The sequence below is a fragment of the Buceros rhinoceros genome, unplaced genomic scaffold (assembly GCF_000710305.1).
Source record: "Buceros rhinoceros silvestris isolate BGI_N320 unplaced genomic scaffold, ASM71030v1 scaffold4993, whole genome shotgun sequence".
Classification (NCBI taxonomy): Eukaryota; Metazoa; Chordata; class Aves; order Bucerotiformes; family Bucerotidae; genus Buceros; species Buceros rhinoceros.
Window position 1 is genome coordinate 13,602 of NW_010405257.1, and position 17,837 is coordinate 31,438.

Consider the following 17,837-nt stretch of genomic DNA (forward strand, 5'->3'; position numbering starts at 1 on the left):
TATAAATACTTTAACCGTATCACCTTTTGTCAAAGGATTGCTGCTGGTATAGTTTGGAACATACAGCACTGCTGGAAAGGGGCTGTAAGCGCAGGGTGTCATCATCTGTGCTGCAGCTTTCCTTCTTAGCAAAAGTAAAACAATGGAGTTAAAGCATTAGCGGGTTTTAATCACTGTTTCACTTGGAGGCTGGGATGGGACAAAGCGTTACTTGGCAACGTTTGATCTTGGAGCAGAAATTGTCATGATTAAAGCAGCAGCTGGAGTAGATTGCTGGGGACAGGGGGGTTCATTCATCCTAAAGGGAGCAAAACTGTTGGGCTCTGTGAGAAAGCAAGAAGCTGCAAAAGAAAAATCTGAAATACGGGCCAAGCTGTATTATTTCTAGGGTGTCATCTGCTGATTAAAATGATGTTTTCAATGCTTTCCTCAGAATTATTTTGGAAGTCAGGAGAGTATCAAGTGATCTGGCCTGCTGAAGAGGAGACCGACGCCGTCTCTGAGTGGAGAGTTTGGACTTACTCCGTGTGTCCTCCCATGAGGCAGAACTGCTCCTCCTTACCCAGGAAGTCCCAGTGAAGGAAATAGGTATGTGCCCTTCAAACAGGACTTCAGAGGAATCCTCTTCCAGGCCAGGCAGCAGGGCCCGAGTTCCTGGTTTGGTGATGCAGCCTGGAGCGAGGTGGATTTTAACTTTCTCTTCATTAACTGCCCGATGCCTCAAGGCCATGTGTTACAGGGGTAGGCTGGCCTGAGGAGGATGCGCGGAACAAAGCAGACCCTTCAGGTCTCCTGACTCCTGCAGTCCGTCCCTGGTTCTGCTGTGGAACAGGCTGCTGGGAGCAAGTTACCTCTCTCTAAGGGATAATGCTGCTTAGAAAAGGGTGACAAAGTGCTAGAACACCAACGTGCGTCCTGCTGTCAGGGCAGAGCCACAGCTTAGCCGACAAGTAAAGCATGCTCTCTATTCTGAGCTGTTCCAGCTCAAAAGTAGCTCTGCTTTTAGTTAAATGTCTCAAAGGTATTGTTAATTTTGGATATTTCAACTCACGCAAGGCCAACGGACATGAGTTTCCATGACAAATTCCTGACTCTGCTGGGAGACTCAGCGAAGTATAATCATGGTTGGTCACTGACTTAATCTGTACTTTGGGACATGCTTGACATTGGCTCGTTGTGTTTCCCTCGTTGGTACACAGTGTTTTTAACTGCCACTCAGGGGTCTTTTTCTGTTCCTCAGGTCAGACAGCTCTCTTTCCTCCTCTTGTATTTGCATGCGTTCAGCTGATGATATTTAGATATGTGAGGATTTGGTTGCCTTTGTGTAGCAGGAAGTTGCAGAGTCCTCACCTGCACTAATCCGTAGTGTTTTCTGCAGCAGGGAGATGAGGTGCTGATCTCACTCTGGGTGTTTCGTAACTCTAAAAACCTGCTGGCGAACGAGGTATTCCTTAATTGCCTTAAACTGTCTAAGCTAAGAGATTTCTTTGCTTCCTTTGAACCATATACTATCTCTCTTTTTTTTTTTTCTCCCTTGAAACTGACAAATTGCTGATTCCACCCTTTAATCCTTGTCTGCCTGCAAATATGGGAAGTGTATTTCACTGTCGGTTGCCCTAAGTGTTAAGCAAACAGGTCTTTGGCATTTTTACCATCATCCTGTGAATTATAGGTCTCCCTTCTGCCTTGCTGTCTGAGGCATTCGGCAGGCATCCCCACGGCTTGCAGTCGATTGATATTCCTATAAACTTGCAAGTCACCTTTCATCACCTTTCGAGGCTTTGCCCCCTGGCATGCAAGTCCTTCTGAGGTCAAGGGTCTTAATGACCCCCATTGTTATGGGAACCTTTGGTAATCTAACCTGCTTTTTTTCTGTATTTCAAGCCATTGCACTTAAATGTCTCTTGCTTGATCCACTCAGGTGGTAATAACCATGTCTCCTTTCCTTAGGTCAAGGGCAGCTTTTACATTCCACCCAAAAGGCACTACAGTTTGAGATGAGGAATTCAGAAGAGCAAGCAGCTACGACAGTTTTACAGCGCCTGCTGCAGGAGCAGCTCAGATACGGAAACCCCAATGACAACCGTAACCTTCTTGCCTTACACCAGCAAGCCACAGGAAATGCCCCCCCTTTCAACAGCACTGGGAGTCCAGCATCTCAGAACGAAGGGCTGAGCTCCCAGGACCACCAGCTTGTGACTCATGCTGCCCGTCAGGAGCCCCAAGGCCAGGAGATACAGGTGGACAACAGTATCATGGAGAAGCAGCTCTCCCCACGACTTCAGAACAGCGAGGATCTCCCGACCTACGAGGAAGCCAAAGTCCAGTCGCAGTATTTCAGGGGCCAGCCACATGCTAGTGTCGGGGCAGCATTTTATGTAACGGGGGTCACCAACCAAAAGATGAGGACTGAAGGGCGGCCCACGGTTCAGCGGGTGAGCCCAGGGAAGGTCCACCAGGATGAAGGACTTAAGGACCTCAAGCAAGGGCACGTCCGCTCCTTGAGCGAGAGGCTGATGCAGCTGTCCTTGGCCACCAGTGGTGTCAAGGCCCATGCGCCTGTCACCAGCGCACCGCTCTCCCCCCTCTCTCCGCTTTCTCCTCAGCAGTCCAGCGACCCTTATAAAAATTCTGGCTCCAATGAGTTCTACAAGAACTCAGTGCAGCCCCCTTCCCAGCCCAACATGAAAGGAATGGAGCAGCGGGGTCCTCCTCCAGAGTATCCCTACAAAAACGTGTCCACCCCGTCTATGAACTGCAAACCTCAGGACTCGGGACATTTCTATAGCGATCATCGCATGAGCCAGCAGGGAAGATCTGATGGGCCTATGATGAGGTATCAGCATCCTCCTGAGTACGGGTCAGTCAGGTAAGCGAGGTCTTAAACTCTGCAACAGCCACGTAAGGAAAGACAGCAGAAGGCTCAGTCCGTTGCCCTCACTGCTGAGGCAGAGGAGCAAAGATCCCGTTCTTATTAAGCAGGGTGACATGCTGTGTTCAGCTACAGAGTGTGTCTGGAAGGACTGTGAGCTGTTTCGGTAGCTTACCTAGAGAGGCCTGACTCTTTAAAAAAAACAAAACAAAACCACGAACAAACAAAAGAAACCAGCCCGAAACAAGCCAGCTCGATTTTATGGCACGGGGAAGTTTACTGCTGAGGCTCCAGAGCTTTGCGAGAGCCGTAGTTACGGTGTGATTCAGTGTGGAAACCTGCAGTTACTTATTGCAAGACTTAAGCTGTTCTTTAATTACATCTGCCCAGACAAAAGATTTTTTTTTTTTTTTTTTTTTTTTGTTTAGGTTTAAACTGCATCTAAAAATCTTTTTTTTAATTCATTTTCCCCCAGAAAAAAATTTTTTTTTTTTTTTTTTTTTTTTTTAGGTTTAAACTGCATCTAAATGTTACGTAGGGAAGGAGAAAGTGAATGAAGGAATAATGGTGCAGGGAACAAAAAATCTCCTGAGCTTCCCTTAGAGTTTTTCAGATTTCATTTCCAGTGGGCCAGGGTGCAGGGGTGTAGAGTGAAGTCTGCCTTGTGCTGCATCCCAGACTCGCTTGGTTCGCTTTCGCTGATTTTCCTGCATCGTTTGAAATCTCAGCTTGTTCTGGTTTCCTCTAGATCAGGACTAGATTTGTCTTGTACCTAACACTGGTGTCTGTGTGCATGAAGGTGAAGTTTTATTCAGGTGGGCTAAGAATATGGCTGTGCTTTACCTGTTCCTGACCATCTCGCCTCCGATGGGATTTGGGATAATGATTTTGGCCTCATTTTAACACTAAAAGGCTAATGCAAACGAGCAACAGGAGGAGACGGTTGCTCCATCAGTAACTGGTGAGGTCTCCAAGCATTTGTTTGCACATCTTGTGTGGTGGTTTGAGGGGAGCATGAAGAAACCAATCTGTATTTGGGAGCTGAGTCTGCGCTTTCGGGAGCCTGAAGCTGCCCAGAACCTTCCTAGTCCTATGGGGAGCTATTTTCAGAGTTTGTCCACCATTGTTTGTGATCTGAAATGACTTCAGCAGCATACAAGCCTGATGAAAAGGCCCTTTGATCTGGCTAAATAAATAATAAAGAGGCCAGGAACAGGGGAAGTAAAGGGTTTAGGGGGGGTAATGATTGTAGAAGTCTCATTGCAAATGTTTTTGAAAATTCAAAGGCCTCAAATCTCTGTGCACACAGGAAAGGGAAACAGCTCCTTGATGGTTATGCTGCATCAGAAACACTCCTAATATTAGAGACAGCGAATCGGAGCTGTAGCCTGCTTGCTGTTTAAGGAAGAGGTATTTGAAAACAGGCCAGCAGTCAGCTCCTCTAGACAGGGTGATTTTTGTCTGTATTGGATAGATCCTGGCTGCTTTGAAAGAACATGGAGGGGAGGAAGGGGGGGAGGAGAAAGGTTCAGCTGGCAAGGTTTCCAGTAGGGGAAGCAACTGAAATTTGTCTTCAAAGCATTGGGAATCTAATGAGGTTACTTTTTAACCTAAATAGCTGCACAGAGAAGAGGTTTCCTTTGCAAGCAAATGCTGTAGCAGTAGAACAATTGCAAGACTAATCCATAAATTACAGAGCAGCGTAGCAAAGGAAGGGAGCGAGTCCTCTCTTCCCCTCCCTCTCCCACACGCTTTCAGAGAAACTGTCATTTAGACAAGAAACCTTCTGTGTTGCTAAAGGTGCAGCTGGGCAGTGGTGTGGGGCTGTTAAAGGCGTACAGCTTTGGGGAGCGCGTTTGCCTCGCACCAGGCAGCGCTAACGGGGGGCTTTGCAGCCTGGCTGCAGCGGGAAGGGGTTTTCGGAGGCTGCAGCTTCCCTGCGCTGCAGCTCCCTGTTGATGGAGGTTCATTTGGATTGGTAAATGTGTGCATTTTTTGAACGGCGTGTCAAGGAAACAAAGCCCCTTCTTTCTGCTGGTGAAGCCACACCCTTTTCTGCGGGTTTTTCCCCTCATTGTTCGGGGGAATTTGAGGGTGACCTAACGATGCGGTTAAATAAAACTCGTTGAGCAAGATAAACATTGGGGAATTCACAGCATTCTCATGCTTCACCCTCCCCAGTCTGGGAAAGGAATGGGCTGTGTGGTGAGTTTAAACCAGTCTGCAAACAGTTTGCCTCACCTGCTCTTGGGCGGCGTAAGTTTGGGAACACGTATATGTTCCTAATGATGTTGGTTTAATGTAAATACCGGGCATGCCCGAGGCATCTGTGCTGTTTTTTTGGAATTTAAAGAAAGTTCAGAAGAGGGCTGGCTGCCTGTGAAGCTCCAAACTCCTGTTCTCTCCCTAATCTCCCAACCATACTTTAGCACTGGTGGCAAAAACAAACCTTCAGGTCCAAGAGGAGAAGACGGGTGTCTCAGCCTCCTGCGGGGTTGCGGGGTCCCCCGTGGCAGAACAGCGAGAGGTGAGGGACCAGAGACTGGTGTTGCTGTAGTTTTGGGTACAGATAAACTCGCTGTCTCTCTGATTCTTTGGTTCGGAGCCCAAATGGCTGAGCTCCTGCTGCGGTGATTAATCCCATTGACTTCACAGAAACTTTTGGAGAAGGAGGTCTGCAGATTTTGTCCCATAATTAGTAAATCACTTCTGTGCACTACGTTCCCCTGAGCAGCATCAAAGCGGGGATAATCAGGTATGACTGGGAAGCAGAACAAAAATGCATTGGTTTGATTTCAGCTGCCTAATCAAGTGGAGTCCGCTTCCTCCTGCCCTCAGCGTTTCCCAGTTTGTGCAGGAGGGCTGGGGAATTGTAGCTGCTTGAAGGTGAAGCAGGCAGGAGAAGCTGGGAAGGCATAAAAAATGTTAACGAGCCAGAAACCTTTCCCCATCTCTTCATTCTTCTGCCCTCCCCACTGTTAAGGGTTGAGGTCCTGAGGTAATAACTCCTCAAATTCCTTAACGATTCCTTCTGTCTCGCTAGAGACAGAAGGGGTTTAAGGGGAAAGAAGAAATTCACACCTTGGTCTGCGTTTGGGAAACTGAAACAAACTTTTAATAAACAATAAATCCACACAACATCCACACAACTATACACTACTATATATATATGTATATATATGCACAACCGAAAACAGGGAAAAAATGAAGAAGAGAGGACTCAGATAACCAGGTGCAGAGGGAGAGAGGAGAAAAAGGTTTTAACAGTCTTGTTCAAGGTCAGATCTCTTGGCAGGCACACAGCACCGAGGTGAAATTCTTCTCGCGGCGAGACGGGGGTGGGGGGGAAACCCCTGTGCAGCAGATTTAACAGCAGGAAAAGTCCCTGCACAGAATAGCTGGGAGTCCGGATATCTCACCCGATTCCAGACGAGACTCACGGCAGTGATAGTTCACAGCCTGTGATCCTCAGCGGTCTGGGGGTGCAGGCCCTCAGCTCTGGGGCCTGGTCGCTGGTCTCGGGCTCGCAGCAGTCCCCGCTCCGTGGAGCCATCCGGAGTCCGAGAGAGAGAGACACCCCCAGCCTGCTGCCTTTAAAGACTCCCGACGCAACATTGCATTCTCCTGACTCCCTTCACCAATTAAATGTGGAGTTATCGTACTGCATGGAATGATTCCTATTTGTCCATTTCCCAAAACAAGGCGGCTTCAGCTCAAACCAGAACACCCACTTTGTTGCGCTACCCGCAGATCTTCTGCGTGACTTGCTGTTTGCAGTCCTGGCCGCCTCGGGACTCCTGATGGCTGGCTTTGCTCGCAGGGCTGCCCTCCCTCCATATCTCTGGCTTCACCACTTAAAAGCTGACGTGACCCTTGTCATTGCAAAACCATAAATCCAGGTTTGTACTTGGCCCGCATGGTGTGTTTCTCGGACACGCGCCAGGGACTGTAAGGGAAGCAGAGATTTTTGCGTGATACAGTTTTCAAAATGAAGCGGCCCTTAAAAGTTATGCTTTCAGACTTAAACACTTGTGGGAATTATTGCTCTGAGCTTTTTTCCTGTGTTGGGGTTTTCAGGTCTTTATGACGCTGAGGCAAATGGAAGGAGATTGTGAAATTCTGTTTTCCCTGTATTTTGAGAGTCTTTCTGCATTTTTGCCTGAAGTGGCTAGTTCAGATGAAACTTTAGTTACTACTGCAGAGTTACCTGAGGACTGATTCTTTCCTGGAGGGAAATTTTTACTACCATTCTATCAGCAGTTCTGTTAGGTAACCCCAGTAGTGATTTGTACCTTAAAATTTTTCAGTCTGGCTTAAAAATCTGGAAAAGTCCACTTGTGTTCATTGACCTGTCTGAACCTCTTGGTCCAAAAATTGATTTACCAGAGAAATAAATTCCACAATTCTCGTGTTAATCTGAGGGGTCTCAGAGCCAGGTATTTTGGACCCACAAAATATATTTTAAGTATTTTATAAAACAAAATTGAAAGTCATGGGGGTGCTAAAAAGATTGACTATGTAAGTAAAAGTTTGTGTAGAAGATGTTAAAAGGTCTGGTTGTCACTGTCAGGTTACTAGGGTATTTTATTTCTTTGTAAAGACAGGACGTATTACCCCAGTTGGATTATCTCGTGGGAATGCAAACGCGTTTGTGACATTTTGGAAGCTGTGATGCTTGGTAATGCAGCAGAACTCCCAGCTCTCATGTTTTAGCTTGAACCCACAAGACTGGTATAATTTCAGGATTAGGAGAGGCTTCGGATGCGAGTGCCAAGGCGCTGGAGATCTTGGAAATGTATCTTGTTTAGAAATACACAGCCATGATTTCCTAGAGTTGTTCTTTACAATAGGTTTGGGGGGAAAAAAAAAATGTCATTAGCAGGCTGTCAGGACAAAGACTGTCCCTTCAGAATGTCGCTGCTGCTGCTGTTGTTTTTCTTTAGCCGTCTTTGTGTTCCTTTCATTAGTGCTCAGGTCCTGCAGAAGTGGCAAGGCCCTGCCCATGCGTCTCTGATGGCAGGATAACGAGATGCTTTTAGTCGACTGGCTCAAATTGTTAACATTGGCATCTAACTCGTCCTCATTAAGCTTATACTACAGAGATCAGCGGAGTTAGTCTCTCTGAGTAACTGTTTTGGGTTGTTTTCAGACTGAAAGAGAGTATTTTAGAGGTTCAAAACTGGAAAGGTCGTTTTTTCCATCCAGGAGGCAGCTGGGCAACATATCTCCTTGGATCTGATCTCTGCAGGTCATCACAGATTAAATGTCACAGCAAGGTTATTCCCTAATTGATTATAATATCAAAGCAGAGATGCGTGACGTGAGGTAAAGAGTAAGCTCAAGGATGGTTTCTGAGGATGGAAAGTCTTAACTCTGCACATAACTGGGTGAGCTAAGAAAGGAGCTGGAAACCACCTGAGACAAACCAGATGACCTTGAGCATGGGATGTGACAGTTTTGCCTCATTCTTCATTATGAGAACTGGCAAATAAAGGTAATGAATAAATGCAACGATAAGTAGAGCTGACCTCCCAGGAGGGGAAGAACCAAATTGCTGCTACTAACCTGAATATTTGTGAGGAAATAATTGCACTTCTCTCTTCTGCATGACCCCTGAGATCCCTCTGCTGCATATCGTCATTTCTGGGGAAATACAGCTCCTGGAATGATGTTGCTGGCAGGGAGCACAGTCACCTGAGTGTGAGAAGGAGGGAAACAGTGGCTAGAGCAGTAATTATTTGGTTTTTCGTAAGTGACAGAGGCTAGATTTGTTTCCCCATTAAGGAGTTTGAGCATCAGCTTGGAGGTTTTTGTGCACCTTCTCTGCTGGAGAGCAGGGAGATTGAGATATTGAAAGGGCAAATGCTGTGCTGGGCTGAGGATGTACGGACTCCTACACACGCTGCCAGCCAGATGTGAGTAATGCAGACGTTTCCTTTCTGGACTCGTATGAAGAGTGCATGCGTTCTTTCTGCAGAGAACAGGAAGGACGATGCTGAGTGTTTGCACACCCGCCAAGAAACCCGTTGCATAACCCTTTAGTTCCCAGTTCAGCTTCGTGCTTGCTGTTGTCAACTGACATGCCGCTAACGCAGCTGCTGTGGTGGGAGAGCTCTTCCGCTACACCCAGTACCCCCACTGCCCTCAGCAGAGCCCGCTCGTAGGGGCCTTCCTGCAAAGGCAGACAACCGTGGGGGCGTTCTGGGGTGGCCAGGTGGAACAACAGCGTGTGCTTTTCCAGCTGCATCCCAAATGGTGGGAAATTTTATCAGGAGAACAGGAGTGTTTCAGAACACGCTGAACTACCAGACTGGGTCTGCGCTGGGGTGAGGGCTGCGCTTAGGAAGAGACTGGCTGCAGCACGGGGAGGGAGTGACTTTGACTGTTAAAATAAAGAACATCCAGAGAAGTTAAAGGTTGAATGTCTTTGGCGGAGGAGGCAAAACCTGCCTCCTGAGGTCATCCAAGCATGATAAATCCACGTTCTTTTCTAAGAGAGACTTTTTACTTGGCTAATGCGGCAGCACTTGAGCTGGGGATCTCCAGCACCTGGGAATTGTGAACTGGCATAGCTTGGAATGAGCTCTGAGACAGACTCAAGCATGTTAGAGGTTGCTGGATCTGTCTTTGATATCTTAGAGAGGTTATCGGTCAGAGCAGTAAACACACCGACTGCACAGGACCGAGGGTGGTGCTAAATCAAATGGCTGCTTCTGATTCCTAAGTTGGTTTTCAGATCCTCAAACTGCCCAGGCTGCAGTTTGTTGGTTGGTATTTCAGAAAGCTTGAACTAGCATAGAGCTCAGCCAATCCCTTCAACTCTGCATCCTGTTTTGCAGAAGAAGATTCATTGCTTTCTCCCTGAGAGATGGCACATTTCAGGACAGAATAAAAGACCCCATTCCTAAGAGTCCCCAGTTTAGCCATGTTATCCCCAAAGTGTGGAGTAAAGCTGTAAGAATCATTTTGGTCAGTAGCTGTTGATGGAGTTTCTCTTAGCGTTTCTGTTTCAGACTCGCTGGAAAGCCCTTCATACACTTAGACTATATTTTCTGATAATGATTTGATTTTGAAGCGTTTTTTTAAAACAAACTCTCAAAAATGAGGCAAACCTCCCATATGAGTCTTTTGTGTGGGAAAACCTGTGCATCGGAGCTACACAGGTCATCCCACACCTTGTCACTGGGTGTGGGCACCATCTTCTACATGACTTTGATGGAGTTTCTGCTCTCTGTTTTCCAGGCAGAACCCAGATGTGCAGCTGCAGTTACAACAGAGACCACCTCACCACCACAGCCCAACTTCTTCCTTGACATCCCTGGGATCTTTGACTTTGCTTCAGTCTCCGCCACCATCCAGGCTGTCCCCTTCCCAGCATCAGCAACCTCTGACTCCAAGCCAGGGAGATCCTGGCATTCTGCCACGGACCCAGCAGCCGTTCTTATCAAACCAGGTCCATCAGGGAGATTTGTACCGACTATGCCAGCCCTTCCTAGGCCCACAGCAGCAGCAAGGCGATTCCTATTCAGTAATGTCCCGGGCTCAGCAGATACCTTCCCCGTATCAGCAGATGCAAGTAGATCCTTTTGCCATAGTTTCCAGGGCCCAGCAGATGGTGGAGATCCTGTCAGAAGAGAACCGGTCTCTGCGACAGGAGCTGGATGGGTGTTATGAGAAAGTAGCCCGGCTGCAGAAGGTGGGTGTTTTTGGCTACCAGGCACTCTCCTGCGTCTAGTGGTCCGTAATTAAATCATCTAATCTGTGACTGTTACATTTCTTGCCTAAGGGATTGATTAGCTACCTCGGAGTCTTTTATATGCAGATTGATCAGTCTGTAACCTGTCCCTTTGGGCAGCAGCTTGACTTTGTCAGAAGATTAGAGTCAAAGCCTTCAGTTTTTTATTCTAACAGCTTACTGACCATGCTCAAAAGAGCATCCTCGTCAGCTGTCTTGACGAGGCTGGCTGCTTGCCTTGCTGGTTAATTACAGCTAGTGCTCTTCTGTCCACGATGGCAGCAGGCTTCATTTTCCCGTTGGTCTGTAAGACTTTAGAGACTGCAGGAAGGGCCTCTTTGGACTGATGTGAGACCATAGTCACTTGAGGAGGCAACAGGAGACATTGGTACGAAACTGGTTGGCAGGACAGTGTGCAGGGCAAGTGCTGCTGCTGTGGCTACGTTAAAGACGCTTGGACTGCAGGGACGAAGCTAACCCTTCTTTTGTCGCTCTCAATACCACGCAACTTCCAGAAAAACATAATAACTTGTTTTGGATCAGGCAGTTTGCCACCTTTGGCTTTATGAAACAAGTAAGTGATGCCAGAATGTTAAAGAAAATACCCCAGTGAGACCCATCATTGACACGCATGTGTAGAGGTGTTTCCATTGCAGCCTCAGAGCAATAACTTCTTGTTGACCAGTGGTTTGAAGCCGTGCAGCAGGTCAGATATGCTTTTGCCTGTAGCTGTGCTGCGAGCAGCTGACGCTACTTGCAGGTTCGGACTTTGTGGACCTTGTTGCGCTCTCTACATTCAGCAGTCTCCAGGGCCTTAAAAATGTGTGGTGCTTAAAGCACTCGCTCGAGGTTAGATGACAGTGTGGCTTTCTGCACTCGTCATTCCCTGTTACCTCTTTCCAGGGATGTATGTTCGTTTTGTTGTGGGTTTTTTTGGAAGGTTCCTGGCCAGGAAATGCTTTAGAGAAATGTTTCACAGCTTCCTGATAATGAAAGAAGGATAAAAGTGCACTTCCCTCCAGCCGCTGTGGATTTCTTGCTGCAGACAGTGTGATGGGGTTTGCTGTTACATGCTCCGTACTGCCCTAGCCGTGCAAATCAGGAGCAGCCTAGTGAGGAGAGACAGAAGGGAACCTCCTCCTGCTCTGGGGCATCAGAGCAGTTTTACACTGGAGGCTAGAAGGAAGGATAAAACATATTTCACTGCAAATGTTTCCTTCCCCCCATTTAATTGAATATTTAAAAGCACGACTAAGTCGTAGCAGTCTGAACACAGAACATCGGGAGGTTTTATTGTGAAGTTTTGGACCATAACGATTACAGATCTGCAGAGTTCATCAGTAATGCAGAATCTGCTGCTCGCAGTTTTTTTAGCATAGTTTTGTCTGCCTTTTGTGTTTTATTTTACTTCCTCAATTTGATACCACACTGGCTATTTATATAAATGCTTTTTTCCCCCCAAACTAACAGTAGTGCCAAACTGCCCCAGTCTTAGGAAAAAAACAGATGTCATTCACACTTCTTCAATTTGCTGTATCTACACTCTGGTCGTATTGGGGAAACAGAGCTAAGTCTGGAAGGGAGAGCCCAGCTCTTTGTTTCAGGCACTGCTGTTCTCTACACAGAAGGATCTGCCACAAACCCGAGGCTGTTTTCCTTAATGTCTAGGTGTCGGTTTCTTTCAGTAAAGAAAACTGGAGAGAAAGTTATCTCCTTTCTGAGACTGAATGAAGAGAATTGATAGAGATAAAACACTTAAGTGCTTGTTTTCACTTCCACTGCAGCTGGAAACAGAAATTCAGCAAGTTTCAGAGGCGTACAAAAACCTGGAGAAATCATCCTCGAAGCGGGATGCCCTGGAAAAGGCCATGAGAAACAAGCTGGAAGGAGAAATTCGTAGGCTTCATGATTTCAACAGGGATCTAAGAGGTGAGTGGAGTAAAACTTCTGTTCTTCAATGTGTTTTTTATTACTGCTGTTCTTACTTGGCAGGACAGTGTTTTGCTGCAGAACTTGCCACGTCTGCTGACACAAGGAGAACATGACAGGATACTCGGGTATATTCAGGAGTCTGAGATTTTAGGCGCTTGCTGGGAAGATGGAAAAGACAGGCTTAGGCGAGTGCCGCAGCCTCTCATTTCCAGCCTGTTTCTCATTGAGAAGAAACATGTGATAAGGCAAATACCACATACCAGATGCGAGCCTGGAATTCTCTCTTGTCTTAGATGCTAGACACAATTTGTACAATTTGTTGTTTATACAAATGGAAAGACATTTTGCTGACTGCCTAATCCCACACCAGGCATGTTCACTTCATTTCCTGTCCAGTGACCCTTCTGTGCTGACATACAAACTGCAGACTCTCTGCTCTTCCTGAAGGTCTTGTCAGTCCTTATCAACGTAGGCATCTGGTTTTTTGGATCCCCCTTCCTTTTCCAGAGTGAGATGTTATTAATGTGTGGCTCTTGCCAAGAGGCTGAGGCCGTACGACGGCTGGCAGAGGTGATTGGTGTTGAATGGTATTTGACCTTAACATGGGGAAAAGTTTAAGCATTGGTTTGGAACGTGAAAAACATTTACAATTTGAGATGTTTAAAGGTGCACAGTCAGTCTGTTAAATTTTTTATGAAAGCCTTCTGAGTGCCCTGCATGTCATCTGCTGTCACTGCCCCATGTCTCTTACTGAGAAGTTGTTTGGCATCCAAGAAGTGAGGCCGTACAGTGCCCAGCGCTGTTGAGAAGGACAGTGCACAAAGGCCTGCATTAAATAATCTTACTCCTAGTAAACCCCAGCATAAACAGTTCATTCTTATTTTCCTGGACCAATGGACATTTCTAACAGCCTGCAGCAGCGGAACTGTTAAGCTGTCCTTAGGGTTTTATGCTTTCCCCTAAAGTCAGGTAATTGGACAACAGTGATTTAATCTGCTCACTGTTCAGATTTAGTGGAGAAGGGAATCTTTTAATTGTGTGGTGAAGTTTATTGGGGTGAAAAAAATAAGGTGCCTTAACATTTGTAAAAAATTGAAAAAATCAACTTTGTACATGTTATAATTGTTCAAATTATTTCTTTGGAACTTCATGTGAACTGTTTTGTCTCATTGAGAATATTTTCTCAGGGACATAATTAGAAACACTGCAAAAGTCAGTTCTCCCTTCTGAATAGACATTTTACTTTGGGTGTGTGAATTAGGAGATGGGTTCCCCTCGCTTGCATTACAAATGTCCCGAGCAGACGTGACTGAATGCTGGAAAGTTTTTAATTATTTAGTGTTCCTTTTGTTGAAAAATTTTGCAGAACGTATGGAGACAGCCAACAAGCAGCTGGCAGAGAAGGAATTTGAGGGGTCTGAAGACAATCGGAAAACCATCTCTCAACTCTTTGCACAAAGTGAGTTACGCAATCGTTATGGGTCTGTAGAAACACTCCAGTCATCCTGGGAGGGACAACAATGCAGCAGTTTAGCATAGTTCAGAGCAGCAATCAGGGCAGTGACAGTCCCAGCCTGGCGGTGGAGAAGGAGGAGGAATTTAAGAATTCCGTCAGTAGGTGAAGTCCATCTGATGGCTTTTATTAGATGCTCTGGAATATCTAATGCAGTAATTTGCAGTTAAACGGTAAAATTAGTGTTTACTCCATAATGTGCAGGATATTTTGTGCACCTATTTTGTCCCCCGGGAGCTTTGGAATTAAACTTTTCCAGGCTGACAAGAGTCCTGGCATGAGTTATGGCCAGTGGGAGTGGAACCTGGTAGCTCTCCTATCTCCCTCCTCTTTAATTTGCTGCTGCCCTATCCAGTTCAGCAAAAGTAAAGGGGGTGAACACTGCCTGCAGGGTGCTGGGCTGGGTGAGGGTCATGAATTCTGTCCGCAGCAGTGGATTTATCACAAGGCAAACCAAAATGATGGATGTGCAATGCTGCTTCTCCTTCGTACTGAAATGTCTTGAGGCTGACGGCGACGAGCCAACTTTTCTCTTGTCCCATGGTGTACTCCACCCTTCTGACAATGCTCACTTTTCTCCAATTGTTACATAAAAAGGTAATGCAATAATATTGCAAAATAGTGATTTTCCGTGGTGTTAACACACACGGCTTCCACTCTGACAAACGCTGGTGTCCCTCTCTTGTGTTGTCTTTAGCTCATTCCCCGTGGATTACGTTGCAAGCAGATGGCTGTCAGGGCGTGAATTCAAAACTCCTTGTGCTAGTGCAAAGTCTGTGAGTTCAGTATCACATTCAAACTGTTGGGTGGACTTTGGCGTTCACAGGTTCACCCAGAGGGGTGGGAAGGTCAAAGCTGTGAGGCCTTCCGTTCAGTTTCTTATTTTGGATGGAAACCACAGAGCTACATTTCACTGGTCTGGGCATTTCTGGGGGTGCTGGAGGCACTTGTCAAGTGAAGCAGAACTCATTTGGGGAAAAGTCTGGAAGAAAACCTGCAAAAGCCTCGTTGCAAGCACTTACAGATTAACTAACAGACTGCTGGATTTGATACCTGCTGGCGTAATGCCACCCCATCTCATCTCTGCCCATTTTCTGCAATACGCTTCAGCGTGCTGACACTGTCAGCAGCTCATTTCCTGGGTGGAGGAGAAATACTGGGATGGGAGAGACGGGGAAAGGGATAGGCAGGTGGTGGCGTTAGCCTTTGTCCTTGGGTCTCATGCCCCAGGCCAGCTCTCAGCTGCAGTCAGGGTTTGCTCTGCAGAGTTCTGGGTGCTGGTGGTGGACAGGTCTGTTTTGCAACCTGCCGCGTTGATTCTCTAGCAGAAGGGAATCTTTAGTGGCTCGGTGTTGCCAAAGCTTTGCTGCTGGCTCTCTGCTGGCAGAAGAAAGGGAATAATTGTGGTCCTGTAAATATACTTATGCACATGCTTGCACAAACGGGCCTGGTACTCCATATGCAGGCTGTGCTAACACCCAGGATCTAGTTCCTGTTTTTCAAGCCTTCCACTCCTTGTCCTCATTCCTTTGTCGTGGGATATTAGTTTCTGGAATGCAGTTTCTCGGGTGTCATCAGTGCTGGGTGTAGATCACTCCAGGGAGTATTCTGTGGTTATGTATCCAGCGAGCGTGGTAATGTTATCATCGAGCTGGTCGGCGCAAGCTGGGAATGACAACATATGCAGGGGACATCAGCTCTGTGTTGTGGCTTTACCTTACAGCCCTGTGTGATGATGTCTCCGGTCCCCAGTTATTTTGTCCTGTTTATGTTTTTTATGAAGGCAGTTGCCCTGTTCCCAAAACACACAGCGTAGCCGCTCCCGCCAAGGTCCAGCTCTTTCTGAGAGCAGCAGAAAAGGACCTGCTGGTGTGCCTGGGGTGTCTATAAGCATCAGACATGAACAAAAACCTTTCTTGAACTGCAGGTCTGCTTTGAGCGGTGACAGAACAGATAGATGTGCCTCACTTCGGTCCAGGGGCTTGTTTTCAAGGGCAGTAGAGAAAGACTGAGGAGTTCTCATTGCTTACTTGTTTTCTGACTCCTCTGATGGTACTGCCAGCAAAACGTTACAACTGGTGGACATCTGCCCCAGGCAGAACAGCCTGCCTGTTTCTGGGGTCAGTGTGAAAAAAAGGAGCACAAGTTTTTCAGGCACAGAAGTCTGTCATCTCCTCTCTCCAGCCTGGAATATTAAAATTGCCCAGTTTGTTTTCTACTGCTGAGAGCTCAGAGGTGAAAAGGTACCAAGTTTCACTAACCATCTGCATAATCAGAGCAAATCACCTAACTGTACTGAGCGATGCACCTTCCGTTCCTTCTCACTAGCATCGTGGCACATTGTTACTTGAAGGTACCATGCTTGTTTTTCAGGGTTACAAGTCCTTCTCTTCCTTGAAAGCCATGCACTTTTTTCCCCTCTCCCTTAGCACTAGATTTGCATTGTCTCTCCTGTGAGAAGTTGCAGTACAATCTTTCCTTCACTTCTGGAGAGAAAGACACCTGAAGACTGGGTAGAGACGAGTGCTGTCCGTTGATAACTCTCACTTTGTTTCCTTGTTTTGACAGACAAGGAAACACAGCGGGAAAAGGAGAAACTGGAAATCGAACTGGCTGCTGCACGCTCCACCAACGAGGACCAGAGAAGACACATCGAGATCCGAGACCAGGCCTTGAACAACGCGCAGGCCAAGGTGGTGAAACTGGAGGAGGAGGTAAGGATGCAGGGAGAGAGAAATTAAGGTAGCTTGGGTTCCAGTAAAAGTGGCTGTGGGAGCGAGTTTGTCTTGTGCGAATTATAAGGAAATCTGTTTGCTTCAAAGCTGTTTATACCGGCTTAGCTTTGTGTTGGGTAGCTAAACCACTGAGCTGCGCACAGATAAGCCACAAATCTGTATTTCCTTGGAAGTGCTTTCGTCGAAGCAGCCACGTTTCGTTTTCTTTTTGTTTCAACTAATAAAAGCGGGCTGGAACTGAAATCCCAGCCCTGGCAACCTCCTGAACTTGGCAGCAATTCAGATCTGGATGGATTTTCAACTAATATCGAATAAATGCGGCTAGTTCCCTTGCCAGGTGCTCCACTTACACCAGGTTATCGTGGTGCACAGTGCAGATCACCCTGTGTGCCCAGCATTCATAATAAGCTGGGCATGACCTTGGTTGTTTTCTCTCCCTTTCCTCCCAAGGGGGGATAAAGCACTTGAGCTGCTTAGCTGGGCAGCTTTCACAGCAGTTTCTTTTGTAGCCTTGTCCCTGCCGCTCACACATGGCGCTCACCTTGCTGCCCTCCTGCGTCATCGTGTCTGTCCTCTTTCCTCCCGCCTACTCCTTTCCTCTCTAAGGCTCCATTTCCCACTCCCAGCCACTGCTTCCTTTACTCGTACTCTTCCTCCATAGAGAGCCTCTGAGGAAGTCTCATGACCAAGCACACTTCCTCCATTGCAGATTTGTTCTCTCCTTCTCCAGCTCTGCCACCTCCCTGCCTTCTAGCACTCACCGTCACGCTCTGTCGAGCACGGTCCCTATATCCACCTGCATCTTGCTGTCTTCAGAGACTTTCCTCTACACTCCCCTTGCCTGCTGCTGCTTCTGTCTCCGTTCAGGATCTCATTGTGCCAGGAGAGGAGGAATGATAGCATACAAAGTGAACATCCTCCTCTCTTGTCTGGCCTGCCTTCCTCCTCCCCCAGGTACATATGTAGCTGCCTTCTTAATGTTACCCTGCTTTTCTCTATGCTCTGTATTTGCCTCCATAGCCCTTCCCTCAAACTTGCTGTCTCTTTCCC

The 17,837-nt window shown here is 47.0% G+C and overlaps 1 protein-coding gene across 1 annotated transcript in view; it reads left to right on the forward strand.

Annotated features, from left to right (window-relative positions):
• The first annotated feature begins 438 nt into the window (after positions 1–438).
• The window catches only part of AMOT (angiomotin), a 32,973-nt gene continuing 15,574 nt past the window's right edge, over positions 439–17,837 (forward strand). The window contains exons 1-6 of the mRNA XM_010133645.1: positions 439–588; positions 1,951–2,869; positions 10,115–10,568; positions 12,392–12,536; positions 13,906–13,998; positions 16,621–16,766. Of these exons, the coding sequence (XP_010131947.1) occupies positions 1,998–2,869; positions 10,115–10,568; positions 12,392–12,536; positions 13,906–13,998; positions 16,621–16,766 (1,710 nt within the window). The 5' untranslated portion in view covers positions 439–588; positions 1,951–1,997. The remainder of the gene's footprint in view (positions 589–1,950; positions 2,870–10,114; positions 10,569–12,391; positions 12,537–13,905; positions 13,999–16,620; positions 16,767–17,837) is intronic.